The following is a 22,733-nucleotide window of genomic DNA, read 5'->3' on the forward strand; positions in this document are numbered from 1 at the left end:
GTGTCCACTCAACAAACAGCAAGTGCCTGTCATAAAATGAATGTCTTTGTAAGAAAAAGAAAAAAGGGTTTTTAGACGCCTCCTGACGTAACGATTACTTCATTACAAGCACATTTTCCACGGATGGCAAGTTGATTGAGGATAGAGTTTCCTGTCACATACAAACTGTTGTTCAGGGAGACTGATGCTTGCATCTTCACCTAAGCCGAGTCCTTGCTGACGGTTGAACAAGTGCCTGGGTGCACCGGTCATGGCGTGGCCGAGAGCTGGGCCTGGAACACAGGTTCACTCAAATTGGTGTTCCTGCCGGAAAGCACTCGCTTATCAATCACCTGCCTCCACTGAGGGTCAGCTCGTCGGGCTGGGACCCGAGCCTCTGGTGTGGGTGCCCTGTGCTGGCCCAGAGGCCCGCCTAGCCCGCTGCTCACAGGGTCCTGCTGGGAGGTCCATGGGCTCCGGGGGTAGCCGTCCCCCAGCGGAGACGCCCTCCCTGAGCCGGCCCGGCTCCCAGCCCTTTCTGAATGGCAGTGGGCATCCCTGCTGGAGCCACCCCGCCGGCCCGCCGGGTCTCAGAACCCACATCAGCCTCTGCGGTAACTGCGTCCGTTCTCTCTAAACATGGGTACAAGCCGTGTGAAGGTCTGCCTGCTCCTCGTGAGCAGTTCTGAGCACCCCCGCCCTGGTCCTTTTCCAGCGTCACCAGGACTTGGGTGGCCGCTTGCCCCTCCAGCCGGGCCTGACATCGGTGCCACTGTGTGGGAACCTCCACCTGTCCGGGTCCGGGCTCCGGGCCTGCGGGGGCGCCACTGGTGTGGGCGCTGAGCCCTCCTCGGTCTGGTAGCCACTTTTAAGTCCCAGGCCACGTCCCCGAGTAAAAAGCTCGAGCACCCACTGCCCTCACATCAGTGTCCCGAGGACAGATGGTTTAGAACTGCCTGTGGCAACTGCTCACCTTTCTAAAAATATAATGTTTTTATTAGAGTGTAATTGCTTTAAGCTTGTGTTAGTTTCTGTACCACAAAATGAGTCAGCTCTAAGTCTACACATATCCCTCCCTCTCGGGTCTCCCTCCCCCCAGCCCCGCCCCACCCCCCTCGGTTGTCACAGCAGCTCCCCCTCGCCGACCGTCTAACACGTAGCCGCGTATGTGTGTCAGTCCCCGCCTCCCAGTTTATCCCACCGCCCCCTCGCTCCCGTGTCCACATGTCCACTCTCTACGTCTGTGTCTCTATTCCTGCCCTGAAAATAGGTGCATCTGTACTATTTTTTTTCTAGAGTCCACATATGTGCATTAATGTATGATGTGGGTTTTTCTCTTTCTGACCTCTCTGTGTCAGATTCCAGGTCTACACACATCTCTGCAAATGACCCAGCTTCGCTCCTTTATACGGCCGAGTAATATTCCACTGGCTACATGTTCCGCGTCCTCTCTATCCGTCATGTCAGCGGGCGTCTAGGTTGCTTCCATGTTCTGTTGTAAACAGTGCTGCAGTGGACATTGGGGTGCATGTTAACAAAAACAACTTTTATCTTGTGGAAGCTGCTTATGTAACCCAGGGCAGCGTTTGGACTACGGTGTGTGTTAGTCACTCAGTTGTGTCCAACTCTGTGTGATCCCGTGGACTGTAGCCCGCCAGGCTCCTCTGAATGCTGGAGTAAGTTGCCGTTCCCTCCTCCAGGGGCTCTTCCCGACCCAGGGACTGGACCCAAATCTCGTGCACTGGCAGGCAGTCTCTCCACCATCTGGGCCACGATAAGGGGAGCTACTATATTGGAATACAGTGGGTTCCCAATAAGTATTCTTTAACTTAGTGAATAAATAAAAATGAAAGTACGCTATTGTCCAGAAAGGAAAATTCTCTAATTTTTTCAGGCCCTTGAAGAGAGATAGTGAACAATAATTGAGATACCTTGTGTTTAACTGGGATCTAATTATAACTTGATGAACTTGATGAAATGATTCTAAAATGTATCTGGAGTAGCACGTGAATAAACAGGAAGCCTCCTTAAAGAGAATAACAAAGTCACAGACTCAAGCTATGAAATATGCTGTGTTGTGTAATAATATTCAGATCTGTAGAAAGCAAATAGAAAGGATAAGACTCATAAGATGTGTGAGGCACAGACAAGCCCTCAGCGGGATGTGTCAGACTTGGCTGATGTAGGTAGATAACCTGCTTGTGAGCACAGAAAGGGACGGAAGGACCAAGCTTGCACTGAATATTTATGATCCCTTCTTAACTTCTGCACCTGCTTACCCCACTCCAGTCCCAGCCCTGTGCGTAGGCCTGACCGTCCGCAATATACTAAGTGTCCGTGAACCCTGCGAGGCCCTTGGGACTCATGAGGTCTAATTCCTGTACCCGCCGGGGATACTCACGCCGCCCACAGGGTCCTCGACTGCAGAGCGCAGATGAGTCCCATGGCCGCCGGGCAGACTGAACGGAGAGCTGCAGCCGTCAGCCGTCTCTCAGGGAGGGGGCGCTGCGTGCGCCTAACCGCACCTTCCCGGGGCTCCGGCGCGTCCGCCTGTCCACTGTCACTCTATCCTAAGAGCGTTACCACTCCATCTCTTGCTTCTCACTCTGTGTTTTACATTTATTTACTAAACCGTGTGGTCTGAGTCAGTTTGATCTGCAAGCCTCTCTGTTCCTTGGCCTTTGGGATAATTTGTTGGTAGTACCCTTAGATGCCAATATTGCATCAAAGCAAGTTTCTGAGCAAAACTCGTTGAAATGGAAAAGTACACGCTGCCTGGCCCAGAGGTTAGTAGCGCAGGCTCTGGAGCTCTGTCGCAGGGACCGAAACCTGGGTCTGCCACTGCTGCGTCCCCTTGGGCAAGTCACCGCAGCGCACTCTGCGTCCCCTTGGGCAAGTCACCGCAGCGCACTCTGCGTCAGCTCCTTTTTTTTTTTTTAATGTGCTGCACATCTTTTGGGATCTTTGTTCCTTAACCAGGGATCAAACCCTCACCTTTGGCAGTGATAGCGAGCAGTCCTAACCACTGGGCTGCCAGGGAGTTTCCTGCCACAGTCCCTAAATCTGTGAAAGAGGAATAAGAAGAACACCAGCTGCTAAGGCTGATAAATGAGTTCACAGGCAGTGAGTGTAGAACTGTGTCCGGCCCCGTGTAAGTTCTTTTTGTGAGCTGAATCTGATCAGACAGACCCAGTGGAATAAATGGAATAAAATACAGAATCAAAAGCAGATAAACATATATGAGAACTTAGTATATGATAAAGGTCTTTGCAAAGCGATGAGGGAAGAATTACATTTGGGAGAAATCTGTTAGCCATTTGGAAAAAAATGAAAGGTTCATCTACCTTTCAATCTTATATTAACATAAATTTTTGATGAACCAGAGATTTAAATGAAGAAACAAGCTGAAGAAACATTAGAAGAAAACATAGGCAGCGTGGAGTAATCTACAGAAGCACTTGCCACAGAACTTGCTCAGTTCTTAGACGCAGAACTATAATAAGACCTGAAGTCAGTATCGAGTGAGTCAACATTAACATTTAACACGTCCGTACAAGCAACAACAGGTGTTTTGCAGGAGCACATACAAAACAATACACACATCCTTCAGAACCCGGGGGCCTGATTCTAGAACCTCCTAAGACACCCAAGCCCACAGGTGCTCAGGTCCCTCACCATCAGTCCTCAGTATCCCCAGATGTGGAACTCACAGTCAGACAGTGAAGTGATGGGCATGAAATGTGCACCGAGACACAGCAAGAGCACAGCTGGGCAAACAGCTGCAACCACTCTGTAGGCAGCCTGCACGGAGCTCACAGCTGCTTATTAATTTCCACTTCCAGAGCTCCATGTAATGGGGTTAGCGAAGCCTCACTACCAACAAAGCTACTGGAGGTGATGGAATTCCAGCTGAATTATTTCAAATCCTAAAAGATGATGGGTTAAAGTGCTGCACTCAATATGCCAGCACATTTGGAAAACTCAGCAGTGGCCACAGGACTGGAAAAGGGCAGTTTTCATTCCAATCCCAAAGAAAGGCAGTACCAAAGAATGTTGCAACTCCCGTACAATTGTGCTCATTTCATTTGCTAGCAAGGTAATGGTCAAAATCCTTCCAGTCAGGCGTCAACAGTATGTGAGCTAAGAAATTCCAGATATACAAGTGGATTTTAAAAAGGCAGAAAAACCAGAGATCAAATTGCCAACATCCACTGGATCATAGAAAAAGCAAGAGAGTTCCAGAAAAACATCTACTTCTGCTTCATTGACTACACTAAATCCTTTGACTATATGAATCACAATAAACTGTGGAAAATTCTGAAAGAGATGGGAATCCCAGAGCACCTGACCTGCCTCTCGAGAAACCTGTATGCAGGTCAAGAAGCAACAGTTAGAATCGGACATGGAACAACAGACTGGTTCCAAATAGGGAAAGGAGTACGTCAAGGCTGTATATTGTCACCCTGCTTATTTAACTTCTATGCAGAGCACATCATGAGAAACACTAGGCTGGAAGAAGCACAAGCTGGAATCAAGATTGCTGGGAGAAATATCAGTAGCCTCAGATTTGCAGATGACACCACCCTTATGGCAGAAGTGAAGAACTAAAGAGCCTCTTGATGAAAGTGAAGGGGGAGAGTGAAAAAGTTGGCTTAAAACTCAACATTCAGAAAATGAAGATCATGGCATCTGGTCCCATCAGTTCATGGCAAATAGATGGGGGGAAAATGAAAACATGACTTTATTTTGGGGGGCTCCAAAATCACTGCAGATGCTGCCTGCAGCCATGAAATTAACAGACGCTTGCTCCTTGGAAAAAAAGCTATGACCAACCTAGACAACATTTTAAAAAGCAGAGACATCACTTTGCCAACAAAGGTCCGTCTAGTGAAAGCTATGTATGGTTTTTCCAGTGGTCATGTATGGATGTGAGAATTAGGCTATAAAGAAAGCTGAGCACCGAAGAATCGATGCTTCTGAACTGTGGTGTTGGAGAAGACTCTTGAGAGTCCCTTAGACTGCAAGGAGATCCAACCAGTCCATCCTAGAGGAAATCAGTCCTGAATATTCATTGGAAGGACTGATGCTGAAGCTGAAACTTCAATACTTTGGCCACCTGATGCGAAGAACTGACTCATTGGAAAAGACCCTGACGCTGGGAAAGACTGAAGGCGGGAGAAGGGGACGACAGAGGATGAGATGGTTGGATGACATCACTGACTCGATGGACATGAGTTTGAGTAAACTCCAGGAGTTGGTGATGGACAGGGAGGCCTGGCGTGCTGCAGTCCATGGGGTCCCAAAGAGTCGGCAGGGGCACGCTGAGCGACTGAAAAACAAAGCTGCTCTCAGAGCCTGAATCCGGATCAGCACAGACCAGCCGGGAGGGCTGTAGCCAAGCGGGTCGCCCCGCGGGGGGAGGGGCGGGCCCGCGCAAGTGAGCTCTCAGCCCCGCCCCCACGGCTCGCCCCGCCCCCACGGCTCGCCCCGCCCCCTGGCCCTCGCCCCGCCCCCGCTCTGGCGTAAGCCTTGCAGACCCTGCTGGTCTGGAGCCAGAAGAGCTCCGCGCTTGAGGTTCGCCGGCGCGGCCTGGGACTTGGCGGTTTCAGGGTCGGTCTGACAAGAGCCCGACCTGCCCCGGGGATGTCGCCGGGCCTGAGAGGGGCTCCGGCTGGACCCCAAGTCCAGGAAAAGACCTCCTGCTCTCAGAGCCTCGCCCAGGGATGTGCGGCGACCGTGCCGAGGGGATGGCCGCTACCGCGTGGGGTCCCAGGGGGGCGGTGCAGACGGAGGAGAGGGTGCAGGAGAGGGGAGACAGGAGCAGGAGGGGTGCGGGAGGGGGAGGGGTGCAGGAGGGGAGACAGGAGCAGGAGGGGGAGGGGTGCCAACAGGGGAGACAGGTGCAGGAGGGGGAGACAGGTGCAGGAGGGGGAGGGGTACAGGAAGGGGCAGGGGTCCTGGCGGTGGGGGAGGGTCTCGGAGGGAGATGGGTGGGTGCAGGCCGCCCAGAGTCCACAGCGGGTTGGGCACCACTTGGGTCCTGAGAGAGGCCGCAGTGGGCCATTGGTCTACAGGGAGCTCCGCAGGAGGCCCCCGGCGGGGTCCTGGCTGTTTTGGGGTCCCTCTCCGTATGCGCTCCCCTGGGATGGCCTGTTGGGGGAGCAGGTCTGGGGCCTGTCACTTGGACCTGGGTCCACCCTCCCCATGACCTCCCTGACCACCCCCCCCACCCCGACCAGGTCCCCGGGGACACCCCTCATTGCTAGGTGGGCCACCGTGGCGGCCCCTGTTCCCTGAAGAAAGTCGTGGGCCACGGGCTGCCCTGTCGGGGAGGGGTTGGGGGTGGTGGGCACAGACGACCCAGGCCCAGAGGCCCGGCCAGCCGGTGTTCTCTGCTAGACACTGATCCCTGAGTCACTCAGCCGGAAGATGTCTCTGGCAAATCACCTGAGATGATTTTGTTTATAAAGCTTCCTTGAGGGACGCTTGGTCTTCTCTAAAAAGTCAGGGGTGTCTGAAGACCCCATGGTTCAGCAGGAGCCTGTCTGCACAGCCCACCTCCCTCCTGGCAGGAGACCTGGCCTTGGCATGTCTGGAACCCAGGATAGCTGTGCAGGCCTGCCCGCCCTCGCCCCTCCCCCGGCCCCCAAGGCCTGGCCTCTCCTGGCAGCCACTCCTTCCTGGCCGGGGGCCCTGACCTCTGTCTGTCCCGTCTGTCTAGCATGCAGGCCTTCTTGTTCCTGGTGAGGCTGGTGGGCCTCCTGAGCCTGACTTCCAGGTTCCTGGTAACATCCGCATTGCAAGGCCTCCCAGAGAGGTAGGTCTGAGGGCAGGGCCCTGGAGGAGAGACCCTCACAACGGACCCGCCTCTGTCGGAGTCACACGCCTCCTGTGTCTCTGCAGCGTGGTCCAGGCTCTCCTGAGGCCCTCGCGCGTCAGTGAGCGGCTTGTGGGTCTGCAGGTGAGAGGCTCCAACTTCACACTGGGCAACACGCCTTTCCTCATCCTGTCGGGCACCATCCACTACTTCCGCGTGCCCCGGGACTACTGGAAGGACAGCCTCCTGAAGCTGAAGGCCTGCGGCTTCAACACCGTCACCACGTGAGTGCAGTCTGCCTCTGCTGGGCGCCGCGGGCTCCCCGGGCCCCACGTGAGTGCAGCCCGCTCCTGCGGCCGTCTGTCTCAGCAGGCTTGCTCCGGCCTGCACACTGCGGTCTCCTGTCCCAGGCGGCTGCAGCCCAGCGTCCCCTCGGTCCCAGGGATCTAGGCAGCGGGCCCCATCCTCCTTGGAGAGCTGCCCTGTGGGCAGAGTCGGCCCAGTGATGAGTGCCAGGGAAAGTCCCGTCTCACTGAGAGTGAGGCCTGGAGAATCCTGTGACTGTCCTCATTCTGCTCACTGAAGGGAAGAAAGAACAGTGGATTTCTTTTCCACCTTCTAAGCTTAGAAAGTGCCCATCCATTATTGTTTGGATAGTTCTATTTGCTCCTTTTCAGTGACTTGATTTTTAAAGTGTAAGTTTAGGAAAAATAAAAAAAAACCCTGTATTTTAAATATTTGGATTTTAATTTGGCAAGTGATGGGGAATGAGGTTTTAAAGCATTTTCCCCCAAACTGTCATGAAACCTTTCACACATCACATCATTTTCCTTGTTTCCTCATTGTGCTGTTGCTTTTGTATAGCAGTGATTCTGACACTGAAACTTCATGAACTCTTACATTCTGTAAAAACAGGGAGTCACTATGCTGTACACCTGAAAATAATACACTACTGAAGTCGGTGAGACTTCCATTAAAAATATCAGGAACCAGTAAAAACGTTAAAACATTTGTGGCTGAAATAAAACTGCCAAGTTTTGTCTGTTTTAGTATCCTTGTTTAAAAATATAAAAATTATCACCATTGTTTCATAAAGTATAAGATGCTCTGAGTCACTCAAAGCAGAACATTCTCTCAGAATAAAGCAGCCGCACAGTGCCTGCATTTTGTAGAAAAGATTGCACTGTCTTTACGTATATATATATGTATATATATATATACATATATATATACATTTTTAAAATTGAAGTATGGTTGATTTACAAAAGTTTTTGTGGAAAGTGTCAGTCGGTCAGTCGCGTCCGACTCTTTGCGACCCTATGGACTGTAATCTGCCAGGCTGCTCTGTCCATGGGATTCAACCCAGGTCTCCCATATTGCGGGTAGATTCTTTACTGTCTGAACCACCCAAGTTGTGCTAATTGCTACTCTACAACACTCAGTTATACACATACATAAATTTTAAAATCATTTTCATTATGGTTTATCCTAGGAGATTGGGTAAAGTTTCCTGTGCTATCGTGAAAGTCGCTCAGTCGTGTCCGACCCTTTGTGACCCCATGGACTGTCCGTGGAATTCTCCAGGCCAGAATCCTGGAGCAGGCAGCCTTTCCCTCCTCCAGGGGATCTTCCCAACCCAGGGATCAAACCCAGGTCTCCTGCGTTGCAGGTGGATTCTTTACCAGCTCAGCCACCAGGGAAGCCCAAGAGTACTGGAGTGGGCAGCCTGTCCCTTCTCCAGGGCATCCTCCCAACTCAGGAAGCAAACTGGGGTCTCCTGCACCGCAGGCGGATTCTTTACCAGCTGCACCGCCAGGGAAGCCTGTGCTACAGAGGGCACCTTACTTTTATCCATTCGGAGTGTGATAGTTTGCGTCTGCTAACCCCAAACTCCCAGTTGGTCCCTCCCCCTCCTCCCCCCTTTTAAAGTTAGAGCACATTTGCTCTACGATGTTGTGTCACTTTCTCCTGTACAGCAGCTGTATGTGTACACTTACCCCTCCCTCTCGAGCCTCCCTGCCACCCCAGCCCTCTCAGTCATCACAGAGCCCCAAGCTGAGCTCCCTGGGCTATGCAGCAGCTTCCCACTAGCTGCCTGTTTAACACAGTCACGTATATATTGGGGTTTCTCTTGTGGCTCGGATGGTAAAGTATGTACCTGCAATGTGGGACACCTGGGTTCCATCCCTGGGTCAGGAAGATCCTCTGGAGAAGGCGATGGCACCCCACTCCAGTGCTCTTGCCTGGAAAATCCCATGGACGGAGGAGCCTGGTGGGCTGCAGTCCATGAGGTCGCGAAGAGTCGGACACGACTGAGCGACTTCACTTTCACTAATCACTTTCATGCATTGGAGAAGGAAATGGCAACCCACTCCAGTGTTCTTGCCTGGAGAATCCCAGGGACGGGGGAGCCTGGTGGGAGGCCGTCTATGGGGTCGCACAGAGTCGGACACGACTGAAGGGACGCAGCAGCAGCAGCAGCTGGGCACAGCAAGGAGCCTGTGGACGGGAAGCCAGCATTCGCTCCCAGGGGCCACATTTTACCCCTGTCAGGCTACACTCCTTTCTTTCCATCTTGAACAGGTCTTCAGTCACGGGATAGTGCCGCTGTAGGTTCGCAAGTGCTCCGCCCCAGGGTGGAGGGTCTTGACGGCGCTTTGAGGACACGCTTTGAGGCGGGTCTGGGTCCAGCCCATCTTCTGTGGCGCCTGTGACCCGCCCCTTCTTGCACCATCACAGCGCTTTTGGTTTCTGATATCCTTTCATGCACGTTTCTAGATGTGTTTATCCTGCTTTGCGTTTGCGGAGCTTCCTGGGTCTGTGGTTTGACAACGGCCCTTCGCTTGGGAAGCTGTTGGAACGTTACTTCTTGGACTGTTTCTTCTTTCCTTTCTCCCTTGAATCTCCTCTGGCGCTTCTGTCACACGCGTGCTGTCCCGCAGGACTCGGATACTGCCCTCCTTCCTTCCGTGCTCTTTCCTCTTGCAGTTCGGTTTGGAGGGTGCTCCTGCCCTGCTGCAAGCTCGCGCCTTCTTCCCGTGGCTCTGTGACCGCTGAGCCCATCCGGGCGCTAGCCCCTGTGTGTTAGCGCTTCCTTCTTATTCTCAGAGTTCCCGTCTCTGCTCATGTTGCCCACCTTGCCCGCTGTCCACTTCCTCCTTTCGCACCTGAGGCAGAGCTATTTTAAATTCCTGGTCTAGTAATTCCACGGTGTCTCCCATGTCGAAGCCTGGTTCTCATCTGCTCTGCCTCCTTAGCAGTGGCCTTTGTTTCTGCCTGTCTTACAGCTTCCTGTCGAAAGCCGGGCAAGCTGGCACGGGCGAGAGGGCCTGGCACAGCAGGCTTGTGTGTGAGCTGTTACGTCTGCCTGGCGTGCGGGCTGCTGCTCTGACTGGTTTCAGAGGAACTTCTCTTGCGCCCTTGCTGCTGCCTCCCCGCCGCCTTGGCTTTCCCTGGAGATTCCCCCTAAGCAGGGCCTGAGGCCTAGAGTGCCTCTGGCTGTAACCCCTTCTGTCTATGGGGGCCTGTAGACAGCCGCGCTGCGAGGGGAGGGCGGAGGCCGAGTGCCGTCGGCCTCGGCGGGTCTCCGCCCCGAGCTGGCCGCGGAAGGCCGTGCTTCTCTTCCTCCCCGTGGTCGTCTGGGGAATGTCCCGTGCAGCTCTGGCAATGCTGCTCTCGCTGAGGGCGGGCGTTTGTCAAGGACAGAAGAGCCTGGACCTGCTTTAAAATGCCCACTCTCCCCTAACCCTGTGGGAAGCGAGAGGGATTTGTCTCAGACCTTCACAGCAAGAACCCTGGGGCTTCTGCAGGTTTTGACTCTCAAGCTCATTGATACAGAGCCTCCGGCGAGCCGTCACTTACAGGTTGAATGTTGCTGCCAACCCCGGCTCCGGCAGCTGGCTTCAGCCCTGGCCATCTGCTCTGAATGAATGGCATCAACTGTGTTAGGAGCCTTCTCAGAGAAGCAGGGCCAGCGGGCGTGTGTGTGTGTGTGTGAGAGAGAGAGAGAAAGGAACTGGCTCATACAGCAATGAGAAATCTCAGGATCTGCGGTTGGCGAGCTGGAGCTGAGAGCTAGAATGGTGAGATTCCAGCCCAGGAGATGGCAGGTGTTGGGGGAGGGGTGGTGAGACCCAAACCCAAGCTCAGCAGTCAGGTGTTGTCGGGGTGGGGGGCGTACAGTGTGGGGAATGTTTGGTCCGAGTTACCTAGCACACCCTCGCTGGTAATGTTCCGCTCAGCTGCTCAGTCGTGTCTGACTCTTTTCGACCCCATGAACTGCAGCCTGCCCGGCCTCCCTGTCCATCACCAGCTCCCGGAGTTCACCCAAACTCGTGCATCAAGCCAGTGATGCCATCCAGCCGTCTCGTCCCTTGTTGTCCCTTTCTCCTGCCTCCTCCTGGAAGAACTTCCCACAGTTTGTTGTGATCCATACAGTCAAAGGCTTTGGCAGAGTCAGTAAAGCAGCAGATGTTTTTCTGGAAACCTCTTGCTTTTTTGATGATCCAGCAGATGTTGGCAATTTGATCTCTGGTTCCTCTGCTGTTTCTAAATCCAGCTTGAGCATCTGGAAGTTCACGGTTCACGTGCTGTTGAAGCCTGGCTTCGTCGCTGCCTTGTATTCTCTCACAGTCGCACTTTATTGAACTTTGGCATGCGTCCAGTATCTAAGCACTGCGCTCCATGTGCTTAGTCACCTGGACGTGCGCCTGTGGCCTGGCCTCAGAAGCCTGCCCATCACCGGCAGTCAGGACCACCCAGCAGAGGGGCGGCAGAGCTTGTGTTTCCAACACAAACATCACCTTGGCCTCTTTTGAACTTTATGCACCTGGACTCGTACAGCCTTTATTTTACTCTTGTGTCTGATCTTCTGCTCAAGATCAAGTCTGTGAGATTCCTCCATGATCTGCCATGCTTTAGCTTGTTCATTCCCATCACTGCGTGTAATTCCCTCAAGCACCACACCAGCACGTGTTCTTCTGGCCTAATGTGTAGCTCGGGTCCAGTTTCCCGTATTGAGTTTCTGTCTGGGTGATGGGTCCACTGTTAAAAGTGGGATACTGAATCGTTTTTTTAAGGATCCTGGATTTGTTCCCTAAGCTCTTATATAAATTTCTTTACCTAAACTCTAACTTGTGCTCTTTTCTAACAGTAACACACTGGGGCCCAGGAGCCCGCCCTTATGTGTTTGCATCTCACCCTCCTTTGTGCCATGCTGTGTCACGAGCCTTGTTGTTTTAAACTATGAAATTCGTAATACATTCTTTTCCTGGTTTGAACATCCAGTTACATCTGAGATAAATTTAAGGTGACAAAAATATCTTTTTTATTTACCCATATATGTACCTTTTTTTGATACTCTTCATTCCTTTGTACAGGTCACTGTTCCTACTGGGCGTCATTTCTTTCTGCTGAGAGACTTCCCCAAGTCAGCTGATCATGAATTATCTTAGCTTTCATCTCTCTGAAGGATATTTCTCTTTCATCTTAACTTTTGGGGGATAATTTCACTGGGTATAGCATTTTAGACTGATATTTTTGTTGTTTGGCGCTTCATTCTCAGCACCTTAAATATGTTTCTTTGTTATCTTCTGACATCTGATGGCAAGTCTTCTGTAGTTCTTGTATTTTTAAACAAATTATTTGTGTGACTTCTTGTTTTCCTCTCTCTGTTTGCTTTTAAGACTTTTTCTTTGTCATTGCTTTTCAGCTGCCTGCTCCTGATGTATTATGGTGTAGCTTTCCGCCCCCACCCCCACCACCACTTGTGGTTCGTTGTAGTTCTTGGGACTGTTTACGGTTTTCATCAATTTACCAAAATCTGGTAAAACTCCCTATTTCTTCTAGTAATTTCATCTCCCCTCTTCCCCCGGGACTTGGACTTCTTGATAAGACCCCGCCTGTTACTGATGCTGTTCATTTTGACTCTTGGTGTTTTTCCTGTTTTCCCGTCTGGGTGGTTGCTCTCGCTCGACCTTGAAGCACCCTGGGACTCTCTCCCGGGCTCTGTGCTGCCGTTAGTATCAGTGGCACGTGTCCATTTCCTGCTCCTAATTGCATCTAGGGTATTTTTGATTTCAGATACTATATTTTTTAAAATTTAAAAGTTCCTTTGGGACCCTTTTAATATCTTCCATTTTCTTCATTATAATGCTTTTATTTACTTATTACAGATATGGTATATGTTTGTTATACCTTTTTAATATTTTTTTCCGCCAGTGTCAACCTATATGTCATTTCTGGGTTTATTTCTGTTGCTCAATTGTTTTCTGGCTTATCGTCAATTTTTCTGGCTTTCTTTGTTTGTTTGTTTTGGAGAGTGAGTTTGGCATGCCTGGGAAACTTTAAATGGATATACTGGGTATTGTGAATGCTGTACCATTGGTTGCTGGATTTCATTTTGTCTTCATTTAAATAATAATGTATAATCCAATGTTATATAACTTATAATTGTAAAATATAAAGTTTTTACATTTCTCTTTTTTTCTGTTTCAGGCATGTTCCTTGGAACCTTCATGAACCAAGAAGAGGCCACTTTCACTACAGTGGAAACCTGGATTTGATGTATGTTTCCTGTTTAAGTTGCTGTTTCTCTGGCTCACAGACGGGAGTTTGACTCTGTAGGGTCAGAGGAAGCAAGAGTCACCTTGCTTTCCCTCTGAGAATCCCCCGGAAGCTCTGATGATTCCATCCCCCAGATGGCAGCCCCCTGAGCAGGGAGCCTGTTGTCAGTGGTGGAGCCCAGGCCTCCGTGTCCGCTGTGCATTTTACCCACATGTGGCTCAGAGAGCGTCCCTGCAGCCCTAATCTACTGCGGGGACCCCGCTATTTCACTTATAAGAGGAAATTTCTGAAGTATAGTTTGTAGGAGTTTTGAGAGGTAATACAGTAAGAGTAATTGTTCAAAACTATGTATCTTCCATCCACTGTATTCATAACTGTCTTTGATGCAGACTATGTGCTGTGCTGTGGAATAAGACTGTCTACCAGTCAGTTCAGTTCAGTTCAGTTGCTCAGTCGTGTCCGACTCTTTTCGATCCCATGAATCGCAGCATGCCAGGCCTCCTGTCCATCACCAACTCCCGGAGTTCACCCAAACCCATGTCCATTGAGTCGGTGATGCCATCCAGCCATCTCATCCTCTGTCGTCCCCTTCTCCTCCTGCCCCCAATCCCTCCCAGCATCAATCTTTTCCATCAATCTTTTCTTCTCATGAGGTGGCCAAAGTATTGGAGTTTCAGCTTTAGCATCAGTCCTTCCAATGAACACCCAGGACTGATCTCCTTTAGAATGGACTGGTTGGATCTCCTTGCAGGCCAAGGGACTCTCAAGAGTCTTCTCCAACACCACAGTTCAAAAGCATCAGCTCTTTGGTGCTCAGCTTTCTTTATAGTCCAAATCTCACATCCATACATGACCACTGGAAAAACCACAGCCTTGAACAGACAGACCTTTGTTGGCAAAGTAATGTCTCTGCTTTTTAATATGCTATCTAGATTGGTCACACTTTTCTTCCAAGGAGTAAGCGTCTTTTAATTTCATGGCTGCAGTCACCATCTGCAGTGATTTTTGGAGCCCCCCAAAATAAAGTCTGACACTGTTTCCACTGTTTCCCCATCTATTTCCCATGAAGTGATAGGACTAGATGTCATGATCTTTGTTTTCTGAATGTTGAGCTTCTGAATGTTAAGCCAACTTTTTCACTCTCCTCTTTCACTTTCACCAAGAGGCTTTTTAGTTCCTCTTCACTTTCTGCCATAAGGGTGGTGACATCTGCATATCTGAGGTTATTGATATTTCTCCCGGCAATCTTGATTACAGTTTGTGCTTCATCCAGCCCAGTGTTTCTCATGATGTACTCTGCATAGAAGTGAAATAAACAGGGTGACAATATACAGCCTTGCCGTACTCCTTTCCCGATTTGGAACCAGTCTGTTCCATGTCCAGTTCTAACTGTTGCTTCCTGACCTGCATACAGATTTCTCAAGAGGCAGGTCAGGTGGTCTGGTATTCCCATCTCTTTCAGAATTTTCCACAGTTGATTGTGATCCACACAGTCAAACGCTTTGGCACAATCAATAAAGCAGAAATAGCTGTTTTTCTGAAACTCTCTTGCTTTTTCAATGATCCAGCAGATGTTGGCAATTTGATCTCTGGTTCCTCTGCCTTTTCTAAAATTAGCTTGAACATCTGGAAGTTCACGGTTCACATATTGCTGAAGCCTGGCTTGGAGAATTTTGAGCATTACTTTGCCAGCGTGTGAGATGAGTGCAATTGTGCAGTAGTTTGAGCATTCTTTGGCATTGCCTTTCTTTGGGATTGGAATGAAAACTGACCTTTTCCAGTCCTGTGGCCACTGCTGAGTTTTCCAAATTTGCTGGCATATTGAGTGCAGCACTTTCACAGCATCATCTTTCAGGATTTGAAATAGCTCAACTGGAATTCCATCACCTCCCCTAGCTTTGTTCGTAGTGATGCTTCCTAAGGCCCACTTGACTTCACATTCCAGGATGTCTGGCTCTAGGTGAGTGATCACACCATCGTGATTATCTGGGTCATGAAGCTCTTTTTTGTACAGTTCTTCCGTGTATTCTTGCCACCTCTTCTTAACATCTTCTGCTTCTCTTAGGTCCAGACCATTTCTGTCCTTTATCGAGCCAGTCTTTGCATGAAATGTTCCCTTGGTATCTCTCATTTGCTTGAAGAGATCTCTAGTCTTTCCCATTCAGTTGTTTTCCTCTATTTCTTTGCATTGATCGCTGAGGAAGGCTTTCTTATCTCTCCTTGCTGTTCTTTGGAACTCTGCATTCAAATGGGAATATCTTTCCTTTTTTCCTTTGCTTTTCGCTTCTCTTCTTTTCACAGCTATTTGTAAGACCTCCTCAGACATTAGAGGGAGGCAAATAGCAGCTGAGGACTTGTAACCCAAACTAGGGGAACAGCCCAGGGTGGGTAACAGCAGACGGACAGCTCCAGTACATTGGGACCCTGAGCAGGAGTTTGTTAGACGTGATTTCAGGCCACAATCGAGCAGGAGTTTCTTAGACATGATTTCAGGCCACAGTCGGAGCAGTCAGACGTGTGGGAGGACACTGACCTGAGTTAGATTGACGTTCCTGCTGCAGCGAGGGAACCCCGACATCATCTGTCAATAAAGATCTGTTTTCATTAGGGAAGGTTTAGAATAGATATTCACAGTGAGTGTGCATTGCTCTTCCAGGAGAGAACCAGGGCTTCAGGGTCTTTCCCTCTCATAGCTTAAGCTTCGCCAGCACCTAGCTTTCAAGCCACCGCTCCCGCCCTGCACCGCGCCCACAGCGGGAAGCAGGCAGAGGGGGGTTTCTGGCAGCAGGAGCACTCGCTTCTGCTTCTGTCCTGGTGGCTTGGGATCAGCCCAGGTCAATGCAAGGCGGCAGGATGTGTAGGTGAGCGCGTGCCAGGGAGGAAAGGAGCAGGCCCTGGGACTAACTTCATATTTTCCTGGAACGGCAGTAGCGCCATCTGACTCTCCTGCTGGTTCTGAGTAGAGGAAACGTCAGAAAATAGAGCTGGAGAGATAGTCGAGCTTATCTTGGCCCGTTTTGGGTGCTATGCTGCAAAATTTGAAATCTGTTCCGGAGGGGCTATGAAGTAAGTCACTGGGGGAATTTTAATTCGGGAAATTCAGGAAGTTAATATTTGCATGCTGGTGGTATTTCTAAGAGGCAGAATAACACAGTTAAGATTTCTTTTCTGGAGGCGGATTGTCTTTTAACGCTTCCAGTTTCCCAAGAAAGTGACCTCTGACTCCTTAAGTTCCTATTTTCTTCTCTGTAAAATGGAGGTGATATTGATCCCTATGTGATAGAATTGAGAGAGAAAATAATACACTTGCAGAACTGAGTGTATTGAGTGCTGATGCTGATACTCGGTACACATTACTGCTGTGTTTGTCCCGGATGATTCTGTGCTGCCTGGAAGCGGCATCGGCATCGGAAGAGAGGCGGCAAGGAGGGAGGGAGGAAGCCGTTGGAGTAACTCAGGTGGACGCGAGTTCTTTACGCAGCGTGGTAGCGGTGAAAATTAAGAGGAATTTCACGTTCAGAAATATTAACTGCAAGGAGTAAACCTGATTAGAGGCAGACTGGAAGCGGGAGATAAGGAAGGAGGAGCCAGCGCGGTTCGTGAGGGCGGGTCCTGGGTGGTGCCCTCGCGGGGACAGGAGGCTCCGCGCCGGTCCAGGGGGCGGCGGGGTCTGCCCGGGGTTCCTGCGAGTCGTCTGCGTCCTGCCCGCGGGGCCTCTGCACTAGGGCCTTTGTGTGGAAGGAGGCCCCGTCCCGGGTCCTGCCTCCGGCGGGGCCTTCTGTGAGCCCGCTGGGAGTTGGCTCCACCTGTCCTACCCGCAGGCGAGGCCTCGGGGAGGCGGCGGGTCCAGGCTCCGCCCTTGGTGACTGCCGCTGTTGCCCCCTGCTCAGCGCTTTCATAGCCCTGGCGTCAGAGCTGGACCTGTGGGTCATCCTGTGCGTCGGCCCCTACGTCGGGAGCGACTTGGACCTCGGAGGCTTGCCCAGGTGAGCCGTGCTCGCGCCCCGCGCCTGCTCGGCAGCAAGTCGGAGCAGAGTCTCGCTTGGTTTCCCAGGGGTGCTTTTAGTGCGTGCCTCCCGCGCCTTCCGCTTCATGACCTAGAAAATGCACGTTAGAATACCGAGAACGATACGGTGTGTGTTTTTTATAAATCTCCATCTCATCCTTGTAGTGCAGAGGTGGAATCCTTCTTTTCCTTAATGAAAGCTACTGGCTAATCAGTATTATGTAGTCAGTATCTTTATAAGTTCTAACTTTTGTGATGATACTAATAATAGCACAAAATTGGATGGATTATCTCTTTTCAAAGAGGGTCTTTTTTCTTACCATTTTTAAATGGTAGTGAAATGTGCATAATATGAAATTTACCAGGTAAAAAGATGCAATTCTGTGGCAATCGAGTACATCAAAACGTTGAACAACCGTCACCACTGTCCTGTCCTGGAAGGCTTTCCGCTGCTCAAAGAGCAAGCCCCTGCCCAGCCACCCCCAGCCCCTGGCAACCGCTGCTTTCCTTTCAGTTTCTGTGGGTTTGCCCAGTCTGCATACTTCATATAAATGGAATTATACCTTATGTGACCCTCTGTGCCTGGTTTCTTTCTCTTGGCATAATTTTTTTTCCTGCTGTGCCATGCAGCTTATGGGATTTTAGTGACTGAGCCCAGCACAGAGCCCTAACCACTGGGCTGCCAGGGACGCCCCTCCCTTGGCATGATGTTGTCAGAGTCTGCACATGCTTTAACATGAACCAATTCCTCATTTTTTAAATGACCAAATAATATTCCATTAAAAAACATTTTTAAAAAAACTCTGAAACATTTTTCTAAAAAAATCTCATACCAGACTAAGGTTTGGTGAGCTTTTTTTTTTAAAAAAGGCCAGATGATCAATATTTTCAGCTTTCAGGGGGCACAGACAGTGTCTGTTGCAAAGTTCATCTCTGCTGCTGCCTCAGGAGCACAGCTGTGATGACATGTAAGGGAAGGGTGGGCCACGTGCCAATAAAACTTTATTGACAGGAACAGTCAGCAGCTCTGACCTGGCCTGTGGGCTGCAACTCAGAGACCCTGCCCTGGTTGCTTCCATGTCTCCAAGCCTCAGTTGCATCTGGGGGCAGGAGGTGGCGGTTGAGGTGCTGAGATGTGTGTGACCGAACACAGACGACTTTTTCTTAGAGATGGGTTAGCACTTCAGTGTGCTGCTTGTCTGGCCACCTGACCCTGGGCTGTTCACGTTCTCCAGCCTCAGACGCGTGAACGGCTCTGTCTGCTGTTTCCCACCCCAAGGCTGAGTCTCGCCTTCTCCCTCCTAGCTGGTTACTCAAGGATTCTCATATGAAGCTGAGAACAACTCACAAGGGCTTCACAGCGGCAGTGAATCGCTATTTTGATGACCTGATTCCCAAGATTAGAGGATTCCAGGTAAAACCTGATTCCCCATCTCTGTGCCCAAGGGAAGTACTTGCCTGAATGGCCTTCCTGGGCAGGGCTCAGCCTACTTTCTTTCACTCATAAGCAGGAAGCATGTATAGCAGCTAATTCCAGTTCCTTATTTAAGAAATGTGCTTCTGCTTTTATGCCTGTTCCTCACCTACTGTCTTACTGGGATGCCGCTTCTGGCAGGATGCTGGGAACCGCGCTCTGTATATTTCCATGTCTTCTGCATTTTTTGTTTGCTCTCCAACACCAGAAATGGGGATTTAATGACGGCCATCAGAATGTCTTAACTAACCTGCTAAAGATAGCTACGTGTCAGTCTTTCACAAGCGATAGATGACGCAGATGACCTTAGGTCAGTGATTTCGTAGCAACTGCAGTTTGGTTGTTTTTTAAATATCTCTCCCCCTGCAATAAAACCATGGTGGCACACACACTCATTGTTTCAGTAGAAATCGTGTGCCAGCATATTGCAGCAAGGTTTGGAAAATGCATGAAGGACTGTCTAAGTAGGTAGCAAGTGAGCAGAGGGAAGGAACAAAAGGTATCTGTTAGGTGTCACGGTTTCTGTTGGGCTTCCCTGGTGGCTGAGCGGTAGAGAATCCCCTCGCAATGCAGCAGCCGTGGGAGACTTGGATTTGACCCCTGGAGGAGGGCACAGCACCCCACTCCAGTCTCCCTGTCTGGAGAATCCCATGGACAGTCCGTGGCAGGCTACGGTCTGTGGGGTCGCAGAGAGTCGGACACGACTGAAGTGACTTGGCACGCAGGTATCAAGCTTCTCATTAGGCATTTGGTGTTTACGCAGCATATTTCATCCTCACAGCGATCACTGGAAAGCGATGTCACTGTAGGGGTAGCGACAGGCCTGGAAATGGCCAGGCAAGGCTTCAGGTGGGGTGGATCTTCTCGGGGCAGAGCTGGCTCCTGACTCTGAGCGTGCCCCGGGGTCAGCAGACGAGGTGACGTGGCTGCGGGGCCGGTCCGTGTGCAGCTGGGGACCGGAGACGCAGGGGCGGTCCTTTGCGGCCCTGGAGCTGTGCTGGCCAGGGTGGAAACCTTGGCCACCAGTGGCTATTTCACTTAAAATCTATTGAAACTAAATAAAGGATTTAGTTCTTTATTCACAGCAGACAGTTCAAGCTCTAGGTGGCCACCTGTGGATGGTCACTACCACATTGGACGGTGAGAACACAGAACTTTTTCATCATCAAAGAAAGTTCTAGTGTGAATTAGCACACTCTCTGCACCCCACATCAGGACATTCCCCATCTTGGAGCGCTTGCAAGACAAAATCAGTAATCAGAAGGTTGCCTGGTGAGCACAAAACCCGGCGCCGCCGAAGTTGGGGGTCTTACCCTTTGAGCCACCAGGGACGCCACCTAAAAAGTTTTTACTTACCTTTTGCTGTGCCACACAGCTTGTGAGGTCAGGGAACCAAGGGGTAGAAACTGGGCCACAGCAGGGAAAGCCTGGAGTCCTAACCAATAGGCTACCAGGCAATGCCCAGTACCGTGGCTTTCTTCCTGTGTGTGCCACTCCGTTGCTGAGACATGCCCGACTGTCTTGCAGTCCTGTGGAGCGTAGCCCACCAGGCGCCTCTCTTCATGGGCTCTTCCAGGCAAGAACATTAGGATGGGTTGCCATTTCCTACTGCAGGGGGTCTTCCTGACCCAGGGATCAAATCCACGTCCCTTGCATTGGCAGGCAGACTCTTTACCACTGAGCCCCCTGGGAAGCACACAGGTTTGGGAAACTCTTTTAGGCTCTTTTCTGCCCACTCAGCTCTGGTGCAGCTGGTTGCGCTCTGCTTGCCGAGTCTGTCCCGGTTCAGCTCTCCCTGCCCAGGTCCTCCCGGGCCACAAGCACAGGCATTGGTGTGTAGACACTTCCACCCACTGGCACACCATCCTGGGAGCGATCTGGCTTTTCCCTTTCGTTGTTGCTGTGTCGTCTAATTCTGAGGGAGCAGTGCTCTTTTCCTTAGTCCTGCGTGCCAGGAGGAGACCTTCTGGCGGCCACATGTCTCCAAGGGCAGAGCTGAGTGTAGTGAAACTGGCTAGCACAATGGCAGGTGCAAGGGGCAGAGAGAAAACACGACTGCGGGGCTAGCAAGAGCTGCAAAGACAGGGCTGATGGAGCATGTGAACATCGCAGAAGGGAGTCGGCAGGGAAGGGGGAGGAGGAGATATTTGCATGAGGGTGGAACTGAGAGGGCAGAAGGCACGGATCCGACAGGATCCTGGGTCTGGGGAAGAGGTGGCAGGGGGAGAAGAGCTCAAGGAGGAGGCTGAGGGGTGACTGGTGAGTGCAGAACCCAGGAAGGGTGCTGCAGGAGGGAGGGCTTCCTGGAGGAGGAGGGACTGTTGGTGGAGAGAAATCAGACCAGGATGAAAAGGGATTGCATCCATTTAGCAAAGAGAAGGGCAAGGTGGAACGCAAAGGGCGGCCGTGAGACCACAGTAGAGGACAGGGTCTCGAGCGGTGGGCTGTCGCGGGGCGTGCAGAGCTGCTGCACCGTTTGCCCACAAAGGGAGACTGCGAGGGAGGGGAGGATGGGGCCCTGTGGCGGTGACAGGGCAAGTGAAGACGGGGGTGCAGGGGCGGAAGCAGAGCGGGTCCCGGAGGGGGCGTGCTGTAGGAGAGGGCCACGCCCCCGCTTCCCTGGCACCCTGGAGGAAGGCTGGGCGGAGGTCTAAGCCTCTGCTTAAGGTGTTGGACTAGGGGCGTCAGCGGGCGCTGCTCCCTGGGGGCGCTGGGGAAGGCAGGGTGCTGGAGGCTTTGACCCCACGAGGCGGCTGCTGACTCGGTGACGGAAACTGCCCCCACCGCCATGTCCCCGGGGCTGAGTTTAGGAGCAGGTTATTTTCTATGGCACTCTGAACGTGCGTGTGCAGTAGCAAACTGAGAAAGTCAGTCCAGCCTTTCCCCATCGGCTGACTCATCCTCAGACTCTCGTCTCCTTGACCCCCAGTTCCAAGAAGAGGGCCCCATTATTGCCGTGCAGATGGAGAATGAGTACGGTTCCTATAATCTGGATAAAAGATATATGCTGTACATTAAAAACGTAAGTGCCCCTTCATTTTCCTCCGTCTTTACATACTTTTCTCACTTTGCTGATTCATGGAGCCAACATTCTGAGCAGCTAGAGCTTGCAAGGTACCGTCCGGGATGCAGCAATTGTTAGCAGTGGATGAAGAACTTTCAAGTGTCAAAGTCTTACACTGAGTTCTCTGTAAATCTGCAGAGCTCATGAATCAATGCTGTGTCCACTTGGGGGCTTCCCTGTGTCTTTTTTTTTTTTTTTTCCAAAATATAGGACAGAGAAAAGTTATTTATTCTAAAGAGTTTGTAGCGTTGACTTCCGAACAGTCCAGAGTTTTAGTTTTTGAAAACCAAAGAGAAATCAGAGGACGCCTCGGTTGCAGCAAAAAGCAAAGTCGCACACTACTGTGCTGCTCTTCCACACATGGCTGAGGCCACGGACGTGCAGCTGGCGCCCCACGCTTTCCCCCAGACAGGGGCCTGGGCACCTGCATGCCTCTGAAGCACAGAGTGAGTCGCAATAATTTTTCCTTCTGTGGATATCACAGATCTTTTTCGGTTGGTGTTTGTATAGTACGGGGTTTTCCAACCTTTCATCTTTGATTTTTCTGTATCCACGTACTTCAGGTACATACTCTGCATGTAATTAGAAGAATTCGTTCTCCTTAATCCATTATGAAAATGCTTGTCTTTGGAGTGTGGTTGGTGTCCACTTCAGGTCGTTGCTGACGGTTGCATCCAAGTCCCTTTCGGCTGTTCTCATTGAACAGCTTACCAGCGATGGGGGTGGGGGTGGTGAGGCCTCCTTCCCTCCCCTCAGCTCATTCCGGTGCCCGACCCTCGCCTTCTCCTGGGTACGTGCGCACCCCCCAGGGCCATGGACCACTGTTCAT

General features: G+C 51.1%; 1 protein-coding gene across 1 annotated transcript in view; it reads left to right on the plus strand.

Annotated features, from left to right (window-relative positions):
* Nucleotides 1-521: 521 nt before the first annotated feature.
* The window catches only part of LOC120876035 (beta-galactosidase-1-like protein 2), a 36,495-nt gene continuing 14,283 nt past the window's right edge, over nt 522-22,733 (plus strand). Inside the window, exons 1-8 of the mRNA XM_040257755.1 lie at nt 522-593; nt 695-837; nt 6,701-6,796; nt 6,883-7,080; nt 13,292-13,360; nt 17,251-17,346; nt 18,672-18,780; nt 21,770-21,862. Coding sequence (XP_040113689.1) covers nt 522-593; nt 695-837; nt 6,701-6,796; nt 6,883-7,080; nt 13,292-13,360; nt 17,251-17,346; nt 18,672-18,780; nt 21,770-21,862 — 876 coding nt within the window. The remainder of the gene's footprint in view (nt 594-694; nt 838-6,700; nt 6,797-6,882; nt 7,081-13,291; nt 13,361-17,250; nt 17,347-18,671; nt 18,781-21,769; nt 21,863-22,733) is intronic.

Source organism: Oryx dammah, unplaced genomic scaffold (assembly GCF_014754425.2).
Source record: "Oryx dammah isolate SB20612 unplaced genomic scaffold, SCBI_Odam_1.1 HiC_scaffold_17, whole genome shotgun sequence".
Lineage (NCBI taxonomy): Eukaryota > Metazoa > Chordata > Mammalia > Artiodactyla > Bovidae > Oryx > Oryx dammah.